Raw genomic sequence first — 18,187 nt, forward strand, 5'->3', positions numbered from 1 at the left:
GCTCTGCAGGTCTGCGGGCTGTGCTTGGAGTATCAAGGCCTGGGAATCTCCCACCTGCTCCCCCACACATCCGACAAGGTGCTGCCCAACCCCTGTGGGGGCTAGGGGCTCCCTGGTCACAGGCTCCAACGACTCGAGCTAGAGTCAGGCTCTTGGGCCAACCTGGACACAGTCATTTAGCAAATAGCATTGTGAACCAGGTGGGCAGGATCTATCCCCAGCCAGCCAGCCTGCTGGGGCCCAGGACTGAAGTTGGTCTTGTTCAGCTGTGGCTCTGCATGCTACCAAGAGGAACCAGCATGGGGGCAGCCTGGGGAGTGCGTCTCAACAGGGTCTGGGGACCAGGAATGTCTCAGGTGGCAGCAGAGCTGAGGCTATGGTGACAAAACCACCCTGTCTCCCCTCCATGGATGCTGTGCCTGAGGCAGGGCAAAGGGGTGATACTGGTGGGCTTGGTCCAGGTGCCCACACATGGGGGCTGCCCAGAGGGCAGTGGGCCACGGCACTGAGCACAGGGGTGTAGCTCTGGACAGCCAGAGATTCAAGAGATGGGGACCCTGGGGCTTAGTGCCAGGCATCCCGCCACTGAAATCACCTCTCCCTTGAGTTCTCGGTGACCTGGAAGCTGGCCAGAGTCAGGGCATGGACTTTACCCCCAAACGGGTAGAGTTGGAAGAGGAGGCTTCCAAATGCAGTGTGCGTGGGCAAATGCATGCTGTTCACAGATCTCAAGGCCAGGCCCCTAGACAGCTGGACAGACACCCTGGCCCTGTGTGGGGAGGAGTGGGGCAGGGGTGGCAGGGAGGGCTGCTTGGAGTAGGGGACACTGAGACCTGCTTTAAGAGGTGAGAACTCTTATGAGAGGGTACGTCTTGCAGATAGGAAACAGGCCTATGGTGATGGCATCACTGGAGTTAGGGAAGGTCAGCCCAGAGGAACCTGAACTGTATCCCAGGGGTGACAGGCACCTGGGAAGGGAGGCTGAGTCAGATTGGTGACCAGAAGACCCTTTTGAGACCCAGCTCACACACATCAGGAACCTGGCTGGCACAAGGCAGAGGGGCTGCATGGAGAAGAGGTCCTGGTGGGGTTGGGGGGATTAGAATCTGCCCCACTCCCCTGGATGGGTATCAGGTGGGCACTGCTCACCTTGCTGTTCCAGAAACCACGAGTACTCTACATGGGGCAGAGACAGATGGCCTCCTAATTCCCTTCCTCCACTGCACCTGCCCCTAGACCCTGCCTAGCCTCCTCCCAGCTGTTCAGAATCCTCCTGCTGCTCCCTCCACCGAAGCTGCCTCCAAGACCCCCACCCCCACCCCTTCAGCCTCTCCTCTGGCCACGCCTCATCCCCATTTTCTACTGCTCAGCCCCTGCCAAGAGAGGGGTTCCCAAACTCTCCGCCAAACTGGCTCTGCCCCGACCTTCTAATTTCAGCACCTCCCTTAAAACCCCTCCCTCCTACTCTCCTCCCTGGGTGAGGGACCCCAACCCAGGGCCGCTTGCGTTGAGAGCCCCCCAGTCGAAGGCTGCACATCTGGGCATGTGTTTAAATTTGTGGGTCTGGCTGGTTGGCTCAGTTGGTGAGAGCTGTGTTACACCACCAAGGTCAAGGGTTTGGATCCCCTTACCAGCCAGCTGCCTAAAAAATAAATTTGTCTGTGGCCACATCAAGAAAACTCCAGGTGCGCTGAAGGGCATTTTGCGCCGGAGCATACGGGCATCACTCACTTGACCCTCGGGTGGAAGTGGGGGTCGGGGACGTGGGGGGTTAAAAAGGGTCCCCATCCAGGTCGAGGTTGGGACGCCAGTGTCTTAGGACAAAGAAGGCAGAATTGCAGGAGGAGGATTGGAGAACAGATCCCACTGTCTCTTGCTTCACAGCGAAAGCGTCCCGAGGTGGTGTGTTCCAGCCTTTCACAAAAGGGGAAACTGAGGCTGGGAAGCGCGACGGTCACCGGGGACCACGCGGGGCCCGGCGAGGTGTAAATGGGTCCGGGCGAAGGGGCGGGGCAGCGGCGAGGAGGAGGGGCGGGGAGGGCCTCGGAGGCTCCCGTGTACGCGCGGGGCGGTCACTGCGGCGGCCAGCCCAGGGCTCAGCGGGGGGCGACCTTTGCGCGGGGCGGGTCCCTGGCAACCCCCGGCCCAGAGGCGCCGCAGCCCAGGAACCGAACGCCCCAGAGGCCGCGCCGGGGCTGCGCCGGGGTCCGGGCGCCGCCGCCATGGACGTCCCGCCGCCGGCCAGCAAGATCGCGGCGCTGTCGCTCGGCGCACTGCCGGTGTCCTGCGCGCTCAACCTCGCCTCGGCGCTCTCGCAGTGCGTGCGGAGAGGGGCCGGGCGGCCTCGGGGGGCGCAGGGCGGGCGAGGCGGGAAGGGTCTGACGGGGCCAAAGGGAGGATGCGCGGGCGGCGCGCCCCCGCCAGCCCAGCTGCGACCCTGGAGGATGGTGGCTGGGCCAGAATTTCCCCTCACCGGAAGTCCCCTTCTCGCTGGCTTGGAAGCTGGGTTGGCGACGCTCCCGGGACGTTTGGGACCCGAGGAGAAGGGATGTGGAGTAGTACAGACCCCCCAGAGGGCAGGGCCGTGAGGGCTTTCTAAGGTTTTCTCAGGGATGTGCCCAGCACAGGCTCCAAAGTCACCAAGGGTCAAAGTTTTGTTCCAGATAAGGCCCAGATGACCCAGCTCTTGTTGCCACACACACACCCTGTTCCATAGTCTCTGTCTCAGGTCTGGGACTTCCTTCTCCTTCAGGGCTGTCTCATGCTGTCCCTAGGCTCAGTTTCCCCTGCATGCCATGACCTCCTTAGGATTGGGATCTGACCCTAGATCCTAGCCCCATGGGTCCAAGCACTAGGTACCAGGCATCCACAAGCCCCTCACACTCAAACCCAGCTCAACTCAAGCCATGGGGTAGAGAGAGTCTTGCCCATGGATCTGGCTCCCTTGTTACAAATACCTGTCTCCGTCTCCTGGCACGCTGGGTGAGCCAAGTTGTTTCGGGGAACCTCAATTTCTTCATCTGTAATCCTAGATCTTATCACATAGTTATGGTTAAGGATTACAAATTGCTTGCAAAGGCTGTGTCGTGGTCTCATATGATTACTATAATTGTCACTGTTGGTCATATAGAGACAGGATGGAGATCCTAAAGGGTAGATGGGTTCAAGAGTAGGTGGGGGCCTGGAGAGTATGAGGAGGTGATGGACAAAGCCACGCTGTGAGACCCTGGACAAGTCTCCTATCCTCTCTGGGCCTTAGCTTGCCCACCTGTGTCGGAGGATGCTGAGACCTGGCTTCTATTATCCATGCAGCTGGTTGACCTATCTGGTCAGGTTGGGGGGAGCAGACCAGGGCAGGGGTAGGGTGGAGTTAGTGAAAGCATTTGGACTTTAGCTAGGAACAGTCGGGAGCCTCAGACAGTGAGGTCCACGAAGCTGAGTGCTAGAGACCCTTTGGCATGGGAGCTGGGCCTGGCCACAAAGGGGCTTGGCATTGTTAACTGACTTACAGCAAACTGAGCCAAACACACATTAGCAAATGACGGGATAAATGGCACAGTCAGAAGGGGTCGATGGCTGTGCCTTTCATACCCAGCCCAAGTTGGGCAATAATCCTTTCTGGGGAGTCAGGAAGGGCTTCTTGGAGGAGGAGCAATGTAGATGGTCCATGAAGGATTAGTAGGCATTTGCCAAGTAGAAAAGCGACTTCTGGGAGTGGTTTCCAGAAGGGAGAAAGAGCCTGAGCAAGAGCCTGCTGATGGGAAAGAGCAGTTTCAGGGAACAGCAATGATGAACGAACAGATGCTTCCGTCTCAACACCTGGAGCTTCCTAGAGTCTGCTCTTTCCCTCACCGAGGAGTGTGGGGTGAGGCCTCAGCACTGGGCCTGGCCTCCCTGACATGGTTTCCCTCTCCACAGCCCCTTGGGGGTGGCATTGATGAGCGCCTTGATCCTGGGTCTGCTCTTGGTGGCTATCTACAGCTTGTCCCATGGTGAGATCTCCTATGACCCACTCTATGCTGGTGAGTCAGTGGGAGGTTGTGGGGGAGAGGACTGCCTGGGCAAGGGCCTCCACCTTCAGACTGAGGCCACTGAAGGAGGGTCTCCTCCATCAGATTAGGGGCCCTTGAAGAGCTCCCATCAGACTATAGATCTCAAAGAGACTGGAACACCCCCATTAGTTTGGGGAACCTCAAAAATCCTCCCCTTTGGACTTGGGGTCCCTAGAGAGCAGGGACTGAGTCTCCCCCATCAGACTAGAAGCCCCTGAAAAACCATCCTTCCCCATCATTCTGGGATCTCCTGAGGACAGGGATGGTGCCTCCCCCATAAGACTGGGGGCCCCCAAAGGCAGAGACTGTGCCTCCCCATAATACCAGGGACTTCTGAGGGTCAGGCTGTGCCTCCTCCATCAAACATGCAGAATCAGGCAAGGCTGTGGTTATGTGGGGACAAGGACTGGGTCTGGAGTCCTTACCTGTAATCTCACCCCTGACTTGCTGCTTCAAGCCCATTTTATTCCTGGCCTGAGCCCGTCCATGCCGAACCCCGCTCACACTTGCCCCTAGCCCCGCCCACACCCGCCCCAGCCCCGCCCCTGTCTCCCGCAGTCTTCGCGGTCTTTGCCTTCACCTCCGTGGTGGACCTCCTCATAGCTCTCCAGGAAGACGGCTACGTGATGGGATTCATGGACTTCTACACCAAAGAGGTACGTGGGGGGCGGCCGGAGATGCCCCCTATGCCACCGTCCCCCTGAGCCTCCCACCTGCCCCCACAGGGTGAGCCGTACCTGCGCACAGCCCACGGAGTCTTCATCTGCTACTGGGACGGCACCATCCACTACCTCCTCTACCTGGCCATGGCCGGCGCCATCCACAGAAGGTGCAGGGGGCGGGTGGGGTGGCTTCTGGGCCCTGGGAGAGAAGTCGAGTCCTCAGGTTGAGTCCCAGGCCAGGGCAGAGCCAGAAGTGTCTGTAGAGGAAATCAGAAAGCCTCTGTAGGGCTCCAGCCGGGAGTGGCTGGTAGGAGGTTCCAGGGAATGTCATCAGGTGTGAGTGTTGGTGGCTGGTTTTCCCTTGTATCGACACAGTGCCTGGGTGGCCACTTCTGTCCTTGGACAGAGGGTCTCTTTATTCCCCCATTCAACTTCCTGTTGTTTCTTCTGTCCTGGGCAGAACTGAGAGGGACTTAGAGCCGGGAGCCCAAGGTGGTTCCTGAGCCCTGGCTGGGGGCTCTGAGACTGGGGGGCATGTACCCTTGATTGCCCAGGGTCACCCCTTGATTCCCTGCCCAGGAAGAGATACCGGAACCTTGGACTCTATTGGCTGGGATCTTTCACCATGAGCATCCTGGTGTTCCTCCCAGGAAATATTCTTGGTAAGGACTTGACTTTGGGGAATCCCATTCTACTTGGGCTGGGTCACTGCCCTGCACCTGGAAGCCCCCACCATTGGATTCCCTATCCCCTCCTCAATGTCTGTGGAGGCCCCTCCTCTCTCTATGCCTGTCCACAGCCACCTCGGCCAGCAGCCTGCCACCCTTTATTCCCTATTTCCTCTTGGAGGTGAGAGAGCCCAAATTCTGCTTCCTCCCAGGTCCCTGACCCCAGGGGTTTGGATCAGAATGTTGTTGACACATAAAGGCAGTTTTAGAGTGGATCCTGGGGGGAGTGAAAGCTTGGTAGGTTGGTCTTGGGAGGTAGGGCAGAGAATACAATCCAGGATGTTGGGATGGCATGACAGAGGCTCAGCAGGGGAGCACCCAAACTGTATTCATGGGAAGCAAAGAGCCGTTGAAGTGTAGGACCTGTGCTCCAAGAGTACATTGAGGAAGGCCAGGCTGAGGAACATGCACAGCATCCTGTGGTCACTGGGGAGCCACTGAAGGTGTTGGAGCTTAAGCAGGGATGGCTTTTTATGAATCAGGACATCAGCCAGGGGTTCTGGCATGGTCCAGCTAGTGGGCCCAGTCAGGCCTGGGACACTCACTGAGTGATGCCCTCTCTCCGTCACCATGGCAGGAAAATACAGCTCAGAGATCCGCCCTGCCTTCTTCCTAGCTGTCCCCTACATGTTGGTCCCATGCTGGGCCGGCATGAGGGTCTTCAACCAGTCTCGGGCACCAACCTGCTGCACCCCCAACATGGTGAGTGCCTGGCCCCCAGGCAGGCCTTGTCCTAACGTGCCTAAATGACCACCATTTGAGTTGCTTTTGGTTAAAGCAACTCCTTGTCTCCTTGGAAGGCTTGGTCATGAGGAAAGAAGGGCGGCACTTTTATTGAGTGCTTACTGGATACCAGACCTCTCACACTGGCTGTCTCTGTTTCTCTCATGGGGCAGGTGCAGGAGGAGCAAAAAAAGGGTCTCCTGCAGCGCCCAGCTGACCTGGCCCTCATCATATACCTCATCCTCGCTGGCTTCTTCACCCTTTTCCGGGGCCTGGTGAGTCTGCACTGGCCAGCCTCACTCTCCCCTGCCTCCAGCCTCCTTTCCCTGGCCCACCTCTCCCATGTATTCCTTTATCCAGTGCAAAAAGGCCACTGCTGTCCTGTCTAATCATCCAAGAAAGTTCTTCAAGTCTAGCCTGAGTTCCATGACAAAGCCCCATTCCCTGCAGCTTTCTCCCCAGCTCCAGTCTCTGTGGATCCCCAGTCAGAGTGCTGGGAGAGGCCCAAGCAAGCAATGTGGGCCCTGCCTGGGAGAGAGGGGGAAAGCTTCCTGTAAGGGGGATGTCTAAGGAGGGTTGTTGGTTTGTCTGTCTGCCCCAGGTGGTGCTTGACTGCCCCACGGATGCCTGCTTTGTCTACATCTACCAGTATGAGCCATACCTGCGGGACCCTGTGGCTTATCCAAAGGTGCAGGTGAGAGGGCAGGTGGAAGAGAGGACTACGGACCTGCTGTGGGTACGGTCCACTGGGCCTCTTCGAAGCAGGTACCAGAAGCACAAGTCAGACTGTTAGAAGTACATGTGAAATTTATTGTCCTACTAAAAAGTACAGGTCTTCAGGTATGGCTGGATCCAGGAGCTCAAGAATAGTACTGTCTCTGGGCTCTGTTTTTTTTGCATGGCTCCACTCCCAGGCAGTCCCCTTCTGGGGTGGCAGACACAGTCTGGGGAGCTGCAGGCTTCCATTCACCCCATTTTACCACCTCAGAGGAATGTGAGCCCTTATCACCCCAGAGCTTAAGCACAAGTCTCAGGCAGGCTCTGATTGGCCCAGTCTGAATCACATGCCCATCCCTTATGCGAGGGGGGCTGGGATGTTATGAATGGCCAGGCCAGGGTCACATGCCACTTCTGGAGGAAGGTGGGTGGGCTCAGTGGGAGTGTTTGGGGGTGCGGCAGGAATCCCCAAGAGAAATAGAGGAGCACTTTGCACAGGTGTGGTATGTGCAGAGAGCCCACATCCTGGCTGGGGTCTGTGGCTGGCAATATCCTCCTTTGTGGCCCCCACCTCTGGGGTCTCAGGAGACCCACCTGGGGTAGCTGCTCATGTCATAGGCTGCGTGCCCCTCTCCCTCCTCCCAGATGCTGGTGTTTATGTTCTACGTTCTGCCTTTTTATGGCCTGGCCACCTACGCCCTCGTCTTCCCTGGTTGCTCCTGGCTGCCTGACTGGGCCTTGGTGTTTGCTGGAGCCATTGGCCAGGTGAGGTGGGAGGTGGGAGGGTGAGTGGGTGGGCAGGCATGTAGGGGGGTAGTTTCTGCCTACCCATCAGCTGCATTTGTGCTCACCTTAGGAAGGGTGATGATGGGCCCCCAAGAGGCCCTAGCCCCAGACCTGGTAACCCAGGATTCCTTGGTCTGGGGAGACAGAGCCAGACACAGATTCCCCCGGCCCTGTGGGATCAGAACTGGAGAGAATGAGGAACAGGGGCTGAGAGGGATTCCAGAGGGGAAAGGTTACCTAGAAGTGAGGGCATGGGAGCTGGGCTTTGACATATGGGGATGAGTTCTCCAGGCAGGGAAAGGCATTCCAGGAATGGGAACAGCGTAAGGAAAGGCACAGAGGGGGACTGTGATTTAGCAGGTCTATGATGTGGTTAAAAGCAGAGGCAAGAGAAATTGGCAGCTAGATGCTGAAGGCTTTGAACTCTGGGGCCGGAGGCTTGTGCTGAGGGTAATGGGAAGCCATGGGAGGGGTTTGAGCAGTGAAGGGCCCAGTCAGAGCTGGGGGCCTATTTTTGGGTTCCTGATGGGAAGTAATAAAACCTGGGCTCAGGCCAGGGCAGTACAGACCAGAAGGATGTCTTTGTAGCAGAATCAACAGGATTTGTGTCAAGAGCAGCTGTCTGGGATGGGGAAGATTGAGGAGGAACTGGACTCAGGTCAGAGAGATGGGGTGCAGGGCCCTACAGTTGGGGTGAAGATGGTTCTGGTTAGGCAGCTGGGGAGAGGCTCACAGACAGAGACAGATAGGACATGTGGGGACAGGAGTATTTAGAGACACATGGATGGACTGGAGAGGGGAGACAGGGAGGTCAGCAGAGCTAGTGGGATGAGGACAGGACTCTCTGGGCTGTGCCTCACTGCCATCTGGAAGGTCCCAGGGTGGGATGTCAGTGATGCTGGGACTTCAGTCCCCTTCTGGCCTCTGACATCCAGCCTTCCTGTCTGGCCACCAGGCACAGTTCTCCCACATGGGTGCTTCCATGCACCTGCGCACACCCTTCACCTACCGTGTGCCTGAGGATGCCTGGGCCTGCTTCTTCGTGTGCAACCTGCTGTATGCTCTGGGCCCCCACCTGCTGGCCTACCGCTGCCTGCGGCGGCCTGCCTTCTTCCTTTGCTCGCCGACCCCCAGCCCCCCAGCCCACCACAAGAAGCAGCACTGAGGGGGCTGTGGGGCTCCCCATTACTCTGTTTACACACCCAGCCAATCCTGCCCCAGGAAGGATGGGTTAAGATGCAGAAGGATGTCTCTGGTGTCTTCAATCCTGGCTGTGGTGATTTCCAGCCAGTGGGTGGGACAGGAGACCAAACACCAGGTGTTCCTGCAAAGAGAGTCTTCATCAGCTGTCACCACGCCCAAACCCCTACACGGACTCTTCTGCTTCCTCCCAAAATTTACCCATCATCCCCAATGGATCCTTTTAGTAAAAAGCCTTTTGATGTCCAAAATATCACTGCCTGAGTGCTTCAGGGTATAGGGGCGAGGGCCCTTCTTGCACTCCACTAGGGCCCATCCATCACTACCACCATGGCTGTCAGGAGCTGGAGGTGTCAGGACAGAAGTCTGCCTCTGGCTGGTGGGCACAGCTCTATTTTCCAGATGGGGAAAACAGGCTCGAAATGGAAAAGAGACTTGACCTGAGGTCACAATCAGGAAAGAAAAGTCCCTACTCCACCATAAAGTATAACTAACAGCATCCACAGTTATTATTATTATTATTATTATTATTTGGTCTTTTTGTGACCGGTAAGGGGACCGCAACCCTTGGCTTGGTGTCACACGCACCACGCTCGCACCGGCCATTCCTATATAGGATCTGAACCCGTGGTGGGAGCGCCGCTGCACTCCCAAGTGCCACACTCTCCCGAGTGAGCCACGGGGCCGGCCCCAGCATCCACAGTTATTAAGCAACCTCGAGTGCTACATGCTGGATCTCACCTCATATTCCAGATGGGAAAACTCAGGCTACAGGAAGTGAAGGTCCCGGCCCGAGGTCACACCCCACTGCTCCCCAGGTTTGGCTGAACTAGGAACTAACCCCAGACTGTTGGAACACAAAGCCCATAACCCTGCATCTGCTGTCTGATTGGCTTGGGCTCATTTTGGGGGAAACTGAGGCTTGGAAGGCAGCCAGGGGGTTGGGGAAAGGGCTCATCATTTCCTGCTTTTTGGTTTTTGAAGATGGGTAAAGGGCCAAGTTTAGGGGTGACTTAGGCCCAGAGTGGGTCAGGGGCTTACCCAGACTCCCCTGCGAATACTTACCAGGTACCTATTGTAAGCAGGTACTGCAAAAAGTTTGTGGAAGATTTGTATTATCTTTCAATACTATTTTTCCACATACACATACTCTCATATGTCTAGTTACTGGATCTTCACCAAAAGATCAGCACTCCATTTCCCAGAGATGGAACCAGGCTCAGAAAGGACAACTGGCTGTCAGCCCCAAAGTCCCACAGCCAGTGAGGGGCAGAGTCGAATTTGGACCTGTTCTCTAGGTCCCTTCTGCAGAGTGTGATTATTGTGGGTCTCCACTCCACAGAGTGAGCACTGTTGGGGTGCTGGTGCCTGGGACTCCACGATGGTCATCCAGTGGTCAGATGGGGAAACTGAGGCCTGCAGGCCAAGCCCTTTAATCAGATCACCCAATCCCCCTGAGAACGCAGGGTTTCCAAGATGGAAGACTCCCGACTCCATCAGGGCCCCCTCCTCCATTTTATTTTTATTTTATTTTATTTTTTTTATCCTATATACAGATGAACGGTAAGGGGATCTCAAGCCTTGACTTGGTGTTGTCAGCACCACGCTCAGCCAGTGAGCGAACTGGTCATCTGTATATAGGATCCGAACCCGTGGCCTTGGTGTTATCAGCACCGCACTCTCCCGAGTGAGCCACAGGCCGGCCCTACCCCTCCTCCATTTTAAAGGTGGCGAAACTGAGGCCCAGAGAGGTTCCTCCGCTGGCCCAAGGTCAGCCAGCGGGGCCAAGGACCTGGCTCTGCCCGCGCCCGGGGCCACCTCTCCGTCCCGCGCGTGCCGCCGCGTTCCCTTTAACGCCCCGCCCCCCGCCCGCCTCCCTCCTCCCCTTGCAGGCAGACTCCGGGATTGCGCCGCCGGCAGGCACCTGCCCAGTCCCTCCCTGGTGCGCGGGGAGCGCAGTCCGGGAGCGTAGGGCTGCTCGGAGGGGGCCGCGCGGGCAGGATGGTGAGTGGGGCCCGGGCGCGGGTGAGTCGGTCCCTGGTCTCCCCGATCTGGGATTCTGCCTTTGCCCCCTCATCATCTGCAACCCTCGTGTTCGTGTCCTCTGTCTCTCCGTCTCTCCGTCCTCTTGTCTGTCCCTCACCCTCTCGTATCTCTCTTTTTCCGGCACTCTGCGCCTCCTTCTCTATCCGTCTCTGTCTCTCCTACCTTTCTTTCCACCACCACCCCCTTCTTTTCTTCTGGAGGGGGTGTCTTTTCTCTCTCTCTCTCCCCCCGTCTCTCCTTCCCCGTCTCTGTGTCTCCCTCCCTCTCGCACTCTCTCCTCTGTCTCTCTCTCCATCTCTGTCTCTTTCCCCTTCTCTGTCCCTGTTCTCGCCCTCTGTCTGCGTCTCTCTCTGGGTCTGTCACCGCCCCCCCCCCCCCCGCCCGCCCCGGCCCCATTTGCTGCAGTCTCCTGGCGCACGGATAACCTTGCTGTCGCCGGCGCTCCGGCTCTTCCCTCCTCCCACAATCCCGAGCCGGGCCTGAGAGAGAAGGAGGCGGGGCTCCGAGCCACGGGGGTGGCGGTAAGGGGTCAGGAGGGTGCCGGGGCAGGACTAGGGGAGGGCGAGTCCGGGGCCCTGGGCTTTGCGCAGGGGGGGGGGTGCGGAGGAGGGGGAGGGGTTTGCCAGCCTTCTCTTTGGGGGAGTCCTCTGGAACCCTGGCTGGGGTGGGGGCCTGCGCGCGTGAGAGGCCTCACCGCGGGGAAGGAAAGCCAGGGAGCCACTCCTCCGCAAGGCGAAGACTGGGAAGCTGGACCGAGCGGCCTGTGCCCGCAGGTGTGCGCTCGGGCGGCCCTCGGTCCCGGCGCGCTCTGGGCCGCGGCCTGGGGAGTCCTGCTGCTCACGGTCCCCGCGGGGGCGCAGCGCGGCCGGAAGAAGATCGTGCACGTGCTGGGTGAGTCCGGCCTGCGGAAGCGGGTCTTGCCCCGCAGGAGCCATGGCCAAGAGCGATCACCTGGGTGCGCAGAGCGGGGAGGGGGGAGGGCGTTGCTGATGGCCAAGGTCCCCCCATCCCCTCCCCGTGTAAGCCCCTGCCCCCCTCCCTGAGCCCTTTTACTCTTCTGATCCCCTGACCCCGCACCCAAGTCTTCTTCCCATGTCCCCTCCCCAGGGTCCCCTGCCTTCCCCTAGGCCCCCTCTCTGAACCTTGCCTGGTCACCCACAGAGGGAGAGTCAGGCTCGGTGGTAGTGCAGACGGCGCCTGGGCAGGTGGTAAGCCACCGAGGTGGCACCATCGTCTTGCCCTGTCGCTACCACTATGAGGCAGCAGCCCACGGCCACGACGGCGTCCGCCTCAAGTGGACGAAGGTGGTCGATCCGCTAGCCTTCACCGACGTCTTCGTGGCGCTGGGCCCCCAGCACCGGGCATTCGGCAGCTATCGCGGGCGGGCGGAGCTGCAGGGTGACGGGCCAGGGGATGCCTCCCTGGTTCTCCGCAACGTCACGCTGCAGGACTACGGCCGCTACGAATGTGAGGTCACCAACGAGCTAGAAGATGACGCTGGCATGGTCAAGCTGGACCTGGAAGGTGACCAGCTCATGGGCAAGATGAGACTCACTTCTAAGGGAGGAGAGAAGGGGGGGATAGCAAGGGACAGAAACCAAGTCGGCCTGAAGAAATTAGAGGCTGGGAAGGGTAGAGCACCCAGATCTGATTCAGAGTGATTTTGCTCCTCAGGGACATTGGCAATGTCTGGAGACGTTTTAGGTTACCACATTTGGAGAAGGGGGTTGCTACTAGCATCTAGTGGGTAGAGGCCAGGCATGTTGCTAAATGTCCTGCAAGGCACAGGATAGTCCCCCACAGAAAGAATGATCCAGTCCAAAATGTCAATAGTGAGGACGTTGTGGTGGGGTTCAGGTACTGTGAGATCCAGGCACTCGCACCATGTCAGGAACCCGTCCTTCGTCTCTGCTTCCTGAGTGGGCTTTCCTCTGGCAAGTTTTCCCTTATGCAACTAAAAACGTAGTGCCAGGCTTCCACCCTCTACTTAGCAACTGCTTTCCTAGGAGCAGCAGCTAGAGTCCCAGAGTTGCCCCTCATTGGGCCAGCTTGAATCATGTGCCCATTTGTGGGCCAATCACTGTGGCTGGGATATGGGATGCTCTGATTGGCTGACCATCCAGCGGGAGGTGGGGTTTCTATCTGAAGAATTCTCTCCCCGTGGGTTTGTCTTCCTCAGTACACCTTAGAAGATTTTGGGAGAGATTCAGGGCCCTAACAATAACAAACAACAGTAATAGCAGCAGCTCTCCTTTACGGGGCATTTTCTATGTGACAGGTGCTTAGTTGAAGAGCTCCCAGGAACTTCCCCAACCCTTCAGGGAGACAGTTATTAGGAGCAGATAGGCAACTGGCTCAGAGAGGTGAGAGCCTTGCCCAGGGCACATGCTAGTTAGTGAGTGGCAAAGCTGGGATTCAATCCCCACTCTGCTAAGCTCCAGGTCTTCTCCCTGACCCCTGTCTGCCTCTTTTCTGCATCAGCTGTGAGTACCCAGCTCACCCCAAGCCATGCCCTTCAAACGCAGACACACAAAACGCTACTGAGTTGACTGTGAGTCCAATGAGAGACAAATTCCAGAGTGAAAGGGAAACCAAGGGGTACTTCCCTGGACAATGCTGGGGACCACAGGGGTCTTCATCCAGGGCCAACCTTTCAGGGGCTTCCAGTCTGGGGAAGTCAGCACTGGATACAGACATTCTCAGCTCTGTGGGCTCAGAGCTGGAGGGAAGGACCCAGTGCTGATGGAATGGGTTTTGAAGGATGAATAGGAGTTTGACAGGTGAAAAAGGGTGGAAAGAACCGAGCAAAAGTCTCCACCAGTGGAAGAGATGTGGATATGATTAAGTATATCGAGGGGGCGGATCAAGGAATCCCAAGCTTAAAGCAAATGGAGCCATAAGGGGTATGAGCTGGGGAGAGGCGTGGTCAGATCTGAGGCCAGAGTGAGAGATGGACTGGAAGGTCCAGGTTGAAGAGTCACACGGCACCTCAGATGTCAGGTGGATGGGGGCAAACTGAGGGACCCTGGCCGACCCCCGTGCGCCCCACCCCAGGCGTGGTCTTCCCCTACCACCCGCGTGGAGGCCGCTACAAGCTGACGTTCGCGGAGGCGCAGCGCGCGTGCGCCGAGCAGGACGGCATCCTGGCCTCTGCCGAGCAGCTGCGCGCGGCCTGGCGCGACGGCCTGGACTGGTGCAACGCGGGCTGGCTGCGCGACGGCTCGGTGCAGTACCCGGTGAGCCAGCCCCGAGAGCCCTGCGGCGGCCTGGGCATGGCCGGGAGTACCGGAGTCGACGGCGGAGCCGACGGGGGCGTGCGCAATTACGGCTATCGCCACAACGCAGAGGAGCGCTACGATGCCTTCTGCTTCACGTCCAACCTCCCGGGTGCGTACCCACCCACCTCTACCAGGCAGACCTCTCTCCTCCACCCCCGCCCCGACCCCTATTCCCCACCCAGCCCACGGGCCGGAACCAGGAGACCCCGTCCCACGACTGTCACGGCGCGGCAAATATCACGCGGCACCAACACTACCCTGGCCGAGACTGGGGTCCCAGGCTGCAGGGAGGGGATATTCCTGGATCCCGCGGCTGGAGTCCTGGGCTGCGGGGGATGGGAGGCTCCCTGACAAGCAACCCCCCACCCCCACCTCCGCAGGGCGCGTGTTCTTCCTGAAGCCTCTGCGGCCCGTGCCCTTCGCGGGAGCAGCGCGCGCGTGCGCGGCGCGCGGCGCGGCCGTGGCCAAGGTGGGGCAACTGTTCGCCGCGTGGAAGCTGCAGTTGCTGGACCGCTGCACCGCGGGCTGGCTGGCCGATGGCAGCGCGCGCTACCCCATCGTGAACCCGCGCGCGCGCTGCGGAGGCCTCCGGCCCGGCGTGCGCAGCCTCGGCTTCCCAGACGCCGCCCGCCGTCTCTTCGGCGTCTACTGCTACCGCGCTCCAGGTGCACCGGACCCCGCACCCGGCGGCTGGGGCTGGGGCTGGGCAGGCGGTGGAGGCTGGGCCGGAGGCGCGCGCGACCCCGCTGCCTGGACCCCGCTGCGCGTCTAGGCCTCGGCGAGCAGATGGCTGGGGCGCTTGGAGGCTGGTCCAGAAAGCCGCGGTGCTGGAGACTGGCCACGCCCCTTATGTTCCTGGAAATGGTCTAGTCCCCTTGAGGTCTCTAGAGATGGACCACTCCCCCGACGTCCCCTGGACACTGGCCACGCACCCTGAGGTGCCCTGCAGGCTGACCATGCCTTCTGCGGTCCTTGGACACTGACCACGTCCCCCGAGGTCTCCTGGATACTGGCCACAATCCCTGTGGTCCCTTAGAAACTAACCACACCTCTGGAGTACCTTGAGACTGGCCAGTCCTGGCAGATCAGTCCACTGGAGTACCCTGCAGACCGGCCAAGCCCCACTTCGTTGGATAGTGGATTTCCCCCCTCCCCCGACTTTCTCCAGAAGAGGGACCATGCCTCCTGAGGGTCCCAGGAGACCAACAGACTCCAGGTCTCCTGAAGACTGGCCACGCCTCCCAAGACCACCTGGAAAGACAGAACTGCTCCTGCGGTCGCCTGGAGGCTGGACCCCCGGGATTATCTGGACACTGGCCACATACCCTCTGCAATTCTCTGAAGACTGAAAACTGGTCCCTTGCAGTCAACTGGACACCGAACCCCCGTCCCCATCACCTGGAGAGAACACAGAAAGCTCAGGGTTCGTGGTCACATGGAGGCTGTGGGCTCAGGCACTTCCTCTCCCCCACAGTGAACTGGAGACAGGGTACCCTATTCTCCACTGGCTCCCTGAGATTCCCCTGAAGTTTCCAAGGTAAAAGGCCACCTCCCCAGGTCACTCTGAAGAACAGCCCACCCCTCCAGTTTTGTGGGAGAACACCCTCATCTGTCACCGATAAGAAGGGTGGGCTTGCATGACAGGCGGCCATGCCTCACCCTTCAGGTATTTCTCCAGAGGGAGAGCAAATCTGCCCCCCCCACCCCACCCCCACCCCCGCCACTGATGGCCCCTGCCCTGGCTGTCACCAAAGAGACTATCCCCCTGGGGCCAGGGACCCATAAGATCCATTTCATTCATTATGGAGACCAGCTGCCCTGCTTCCCACTGTCACCAAGGCAACCAGTCCAGTTGCTACCTGTCACCTAGTGTTACACACCCCTCCCGTCATCAGTCACACCCATGGAGATGGTGCCCCTCCCCCAGCTGTAACCATGGATACCACAGTTTCCCATCACACCCACACCCACCCTAGAGACCTACAACCCCACTTCTGACTGTCCCCACCCTGACCAGCTGCCATGGATACTGTCCCCAGGGTGACCCCAACATTTGGTTCTTTGGCTCTCACCATGGAAACAGATTGTCCCATTCCCCAGGTCCACTCCAGCTCCTTGCTACCCTCCAAGCTCTGCCCCGAGCAGGCTTGGACCACACAGCCATTGCCATGGAGACCAAACACTGCTGTCTGAGGTACCGGAACACCTGTCCCCCTAGGCTTTTTCTTGTCGACCATCCCTGCCCCACCAAGGTGTTGCCATTGAAACTGTCAACGTCATCCCCATGACTACCGACCTCCAAGCTCTCAAGAACTTCTCACCATGGGCTGGATAGCTCGGGTGCCTGTCCCTTCCCCAGATGGGCCCAGCCCCAGACAGCATCCCCAGACAGGGCTGGACTTCCGGACCTGCTGGCTACCCTCCTTTGCACGTTAGCTATATGGCAGACAGCTGTTCACTAGACACCCTAGCAACACCGGACCTTTTTATTGCCTCCTTAAAGATGAGGAAACTGATGCTATGGTGTGCCCTGGCCCTTGGAGCTGCACAAGCACTGAGCTCCCTTTTGCTCTCTGAGACCCCATCTATTCTCACCAAGTTCCTCTCTCCTTCCCTGACCCCTGCCCACATTTCCTTCTTAGAGGTCCAGGAGGGATGGAATATTCCTTAAACTTCAAAATCCTCCAGGTTCTAAGGGGCGATTTGTGCTAAGAGGTCATGACCCAGCCAAACTTGCCAGTGTTGAGAGTCAGCTAGGGGGTGACTCTCAACTCCAAGGTCCTGCCTGGAGTAGCACTGGGGTCCCTCCTGGAGCCCTTCTTACTGTCACCTCCATGTCTAGAAAACCCATCTCTTGAGTTTTGGAACCAGGTGGGCTTGGGTTCAAATCCCACCTCTGCCTGCCTCTTGCTCACTGTGTGACCAAGTGACAAAGCCCCTCTAAGCCTGTTCCTCTGCACCAAGGCTGTTCTGAGGTCCCCGTGAGTGCAATGCATACAGCAGGGGCTCAATAAATCTTTGTTTCTTTTGATGAATGAGAAAACACAGTAACCAGTGGGTAATTACTTCATATATGCACTTTGGTGGACATGTTTCCCAGCTGAGACTGCTTGATTTTGATTCAGTTGGGAAGTAGCTCCCTTCTCTCCCCTGAGCCACCCCCATGAGTCTGTCCTTTCTCAGCCCTGTCCTGACTAGGTCATTGACAACACCCAGGGCATGAAATGTGGAAGACTGGATGGGGGAGTTCCCACACCAGAAAGGTAATGAGGTTGCAAGTTTCCCCTGGCACGGGTGTGTGGGGTAGGGAGGTGGGGGACGTGTGTGTGCTGAGGAGCACTGAAAGTTTCTAGGATACAAGAAAAGGGTGAAGAGAAAAAAGGATGAAGTCCTGATTTGGTTGTAGAAGAGGGGTGGTTTATGTACCCGCACACCCTTCAATACCACACAGGGCAGAGCTTCTAGAGACTCAGACCCCTCATCTGAAGCACAGGTTCGTCCCTTTGTTAGGCTGCCAAGGGCTACAGCTGGGCCTCAGCTTCTTTGAATAGTGGAACAGTAAGGGGCATGTTTCCAGAGATGAGTGTTAAGGGTTTCTTTTGCCTATTCCCTGCTGGCATTCTGTCTCCCTTCCACAGCCTTCCAGCTTCGTGGTTTTCCCTTGAGGATGTAAATTTCCTTCCTGTTGAGGGTCTGACTCCATCCCCTTCTGGTTCCACCAATGAGTGGTGTGGCTCATCCTCTGGGCAATGCTGGTTGGTCCAGGGGTGGGCATACAGACCAATGGGACTCAGTCCCTGGGATTTTGGTGGGCCAAATGGGCCTAACGAACCTTCCTTCTGCTGGGGTCGCTGTGCTGTAAGAGTGGAGACCTGGAAGGTCCACCTGAGCAGAGCTAAGGGATGGCAACCTAAATAGAACGCTTTCTGAAGCCAGATACTCAGAAAAACGTCCCTCTCTCTCCTGTCCTCCACCAGCCAGCTCACTTTCCAGAA

At 58.2% G+C, this 18,187-nt stretch overlaps 2 protein-coding genes across 2 annotated transcripts; both read left to right on the forward strand.

Annotated features, from left to right (window-relative positions):
• Positions 1-2,222: 2,222 nt before the first annotated feature.
• On the forward strand, positions 2,223-8,833 carry TM6SF2 (transmembrane 6 superfamily member 2). Its single transcript, XM_063112867.1, has 10 exons — positions 2,223-2,317; positions 3,919-4,022; positions 4,611-4,708; positions 4,778-4,881; positions 5,294-5,376; positions 6,020-6,144; positions 6,339-6,440; positions 6,767-6,859; positions 7,528-7,647; positions 8,624-8,833. Exons 1-10 carry the CDS (start codon positions 2,223-2,225, stop codon positions 8,831-8,833), a joined length of 1,134 nt encoding a protein of 377 aa, XP_062968937.1.
• A 71-nt stretch (positions 8,834-8,904) lies between these two features.
• Positions 8,905-14,964, forward strand: HAPLN4 (hyaluronan and proteoglycan link protein 4). The gene is made up of 7 exons (XM_063110076.1): positions 8,905-8,958; positions 10,761-10,893; positions 11,320-11,435; positions 11,688-11,805; positions 12,076-12,438; positions 13,969-14,301; positions 14,573-14,964. Exons 1-7 carry the CDS (start codon positions 8,905-8,907, stop codon positions 14,962-14,964), a joined length of 1,509 nt encoding a protein of 502 aa, XP_062966146.1.
• Positions 14,965-18,187: the final 3,223 nt, after the last annotated feature.

The sequence above is a fragment of the Cynocephalus volans genome, chromosome 10, assembly GCF_027409185.1.
Source record: "Cynocephalus volans isolate mCynVol1 chromosome 10, mCynVol1.pri, whole genome shotgun sequence".
Classification (NCBI taxonomy): Eukaryota; Metazoa; Chordata; class Mammalia; order Dermoptera; family Cynocephalidae; genus Cynocephalus; species Cynocephalus volans.

Coding starts and splice junctions, on each gene's coding strand:
- TM6SF2 (XM_063112867.1), top strand. CDS start 2,223: ATGGACGTCCCGCCGCCGGCCAGCAAGATCGCGGCGCTGTCGCTCGGC. Junction 6,145..6,338: donor CCTGCTGCACCCCCAACATG/GTGAGTGCCTGG, acceptor CTCATGGGGCAG/GTGCAGGAGGAGCAAAAAAA. Junction 7,648..8,623: donor TTGCTGGAGCCATTGGCCAG/GTGAGGTGGGAG, acceptor TCTGGCCACCAG/GCACAGTTCTCCCACATGGG.
- HAPLN4 (XM_063110076.1), top strand. CDS start 8,905: ATGCAGAAGGATGTCTCTGGTGTCTTCAATCCTGGCTGTGGTGATTTC. Junction 8,959..10,760: donor GCTGTGGTGATTTCCAGCCA/GTGGGTGGGACA, acceptor CTCCCCTTGCAG/GCAGACTCCGGGATTGCGCC. Junction 10,894..11,319: donor TGAGTGGGGCCCGGGCGCGG/GTGAGTCGGTCC, acceptor CATTTGCTGCAG/TCTCCTGGCGCACGGATAAC.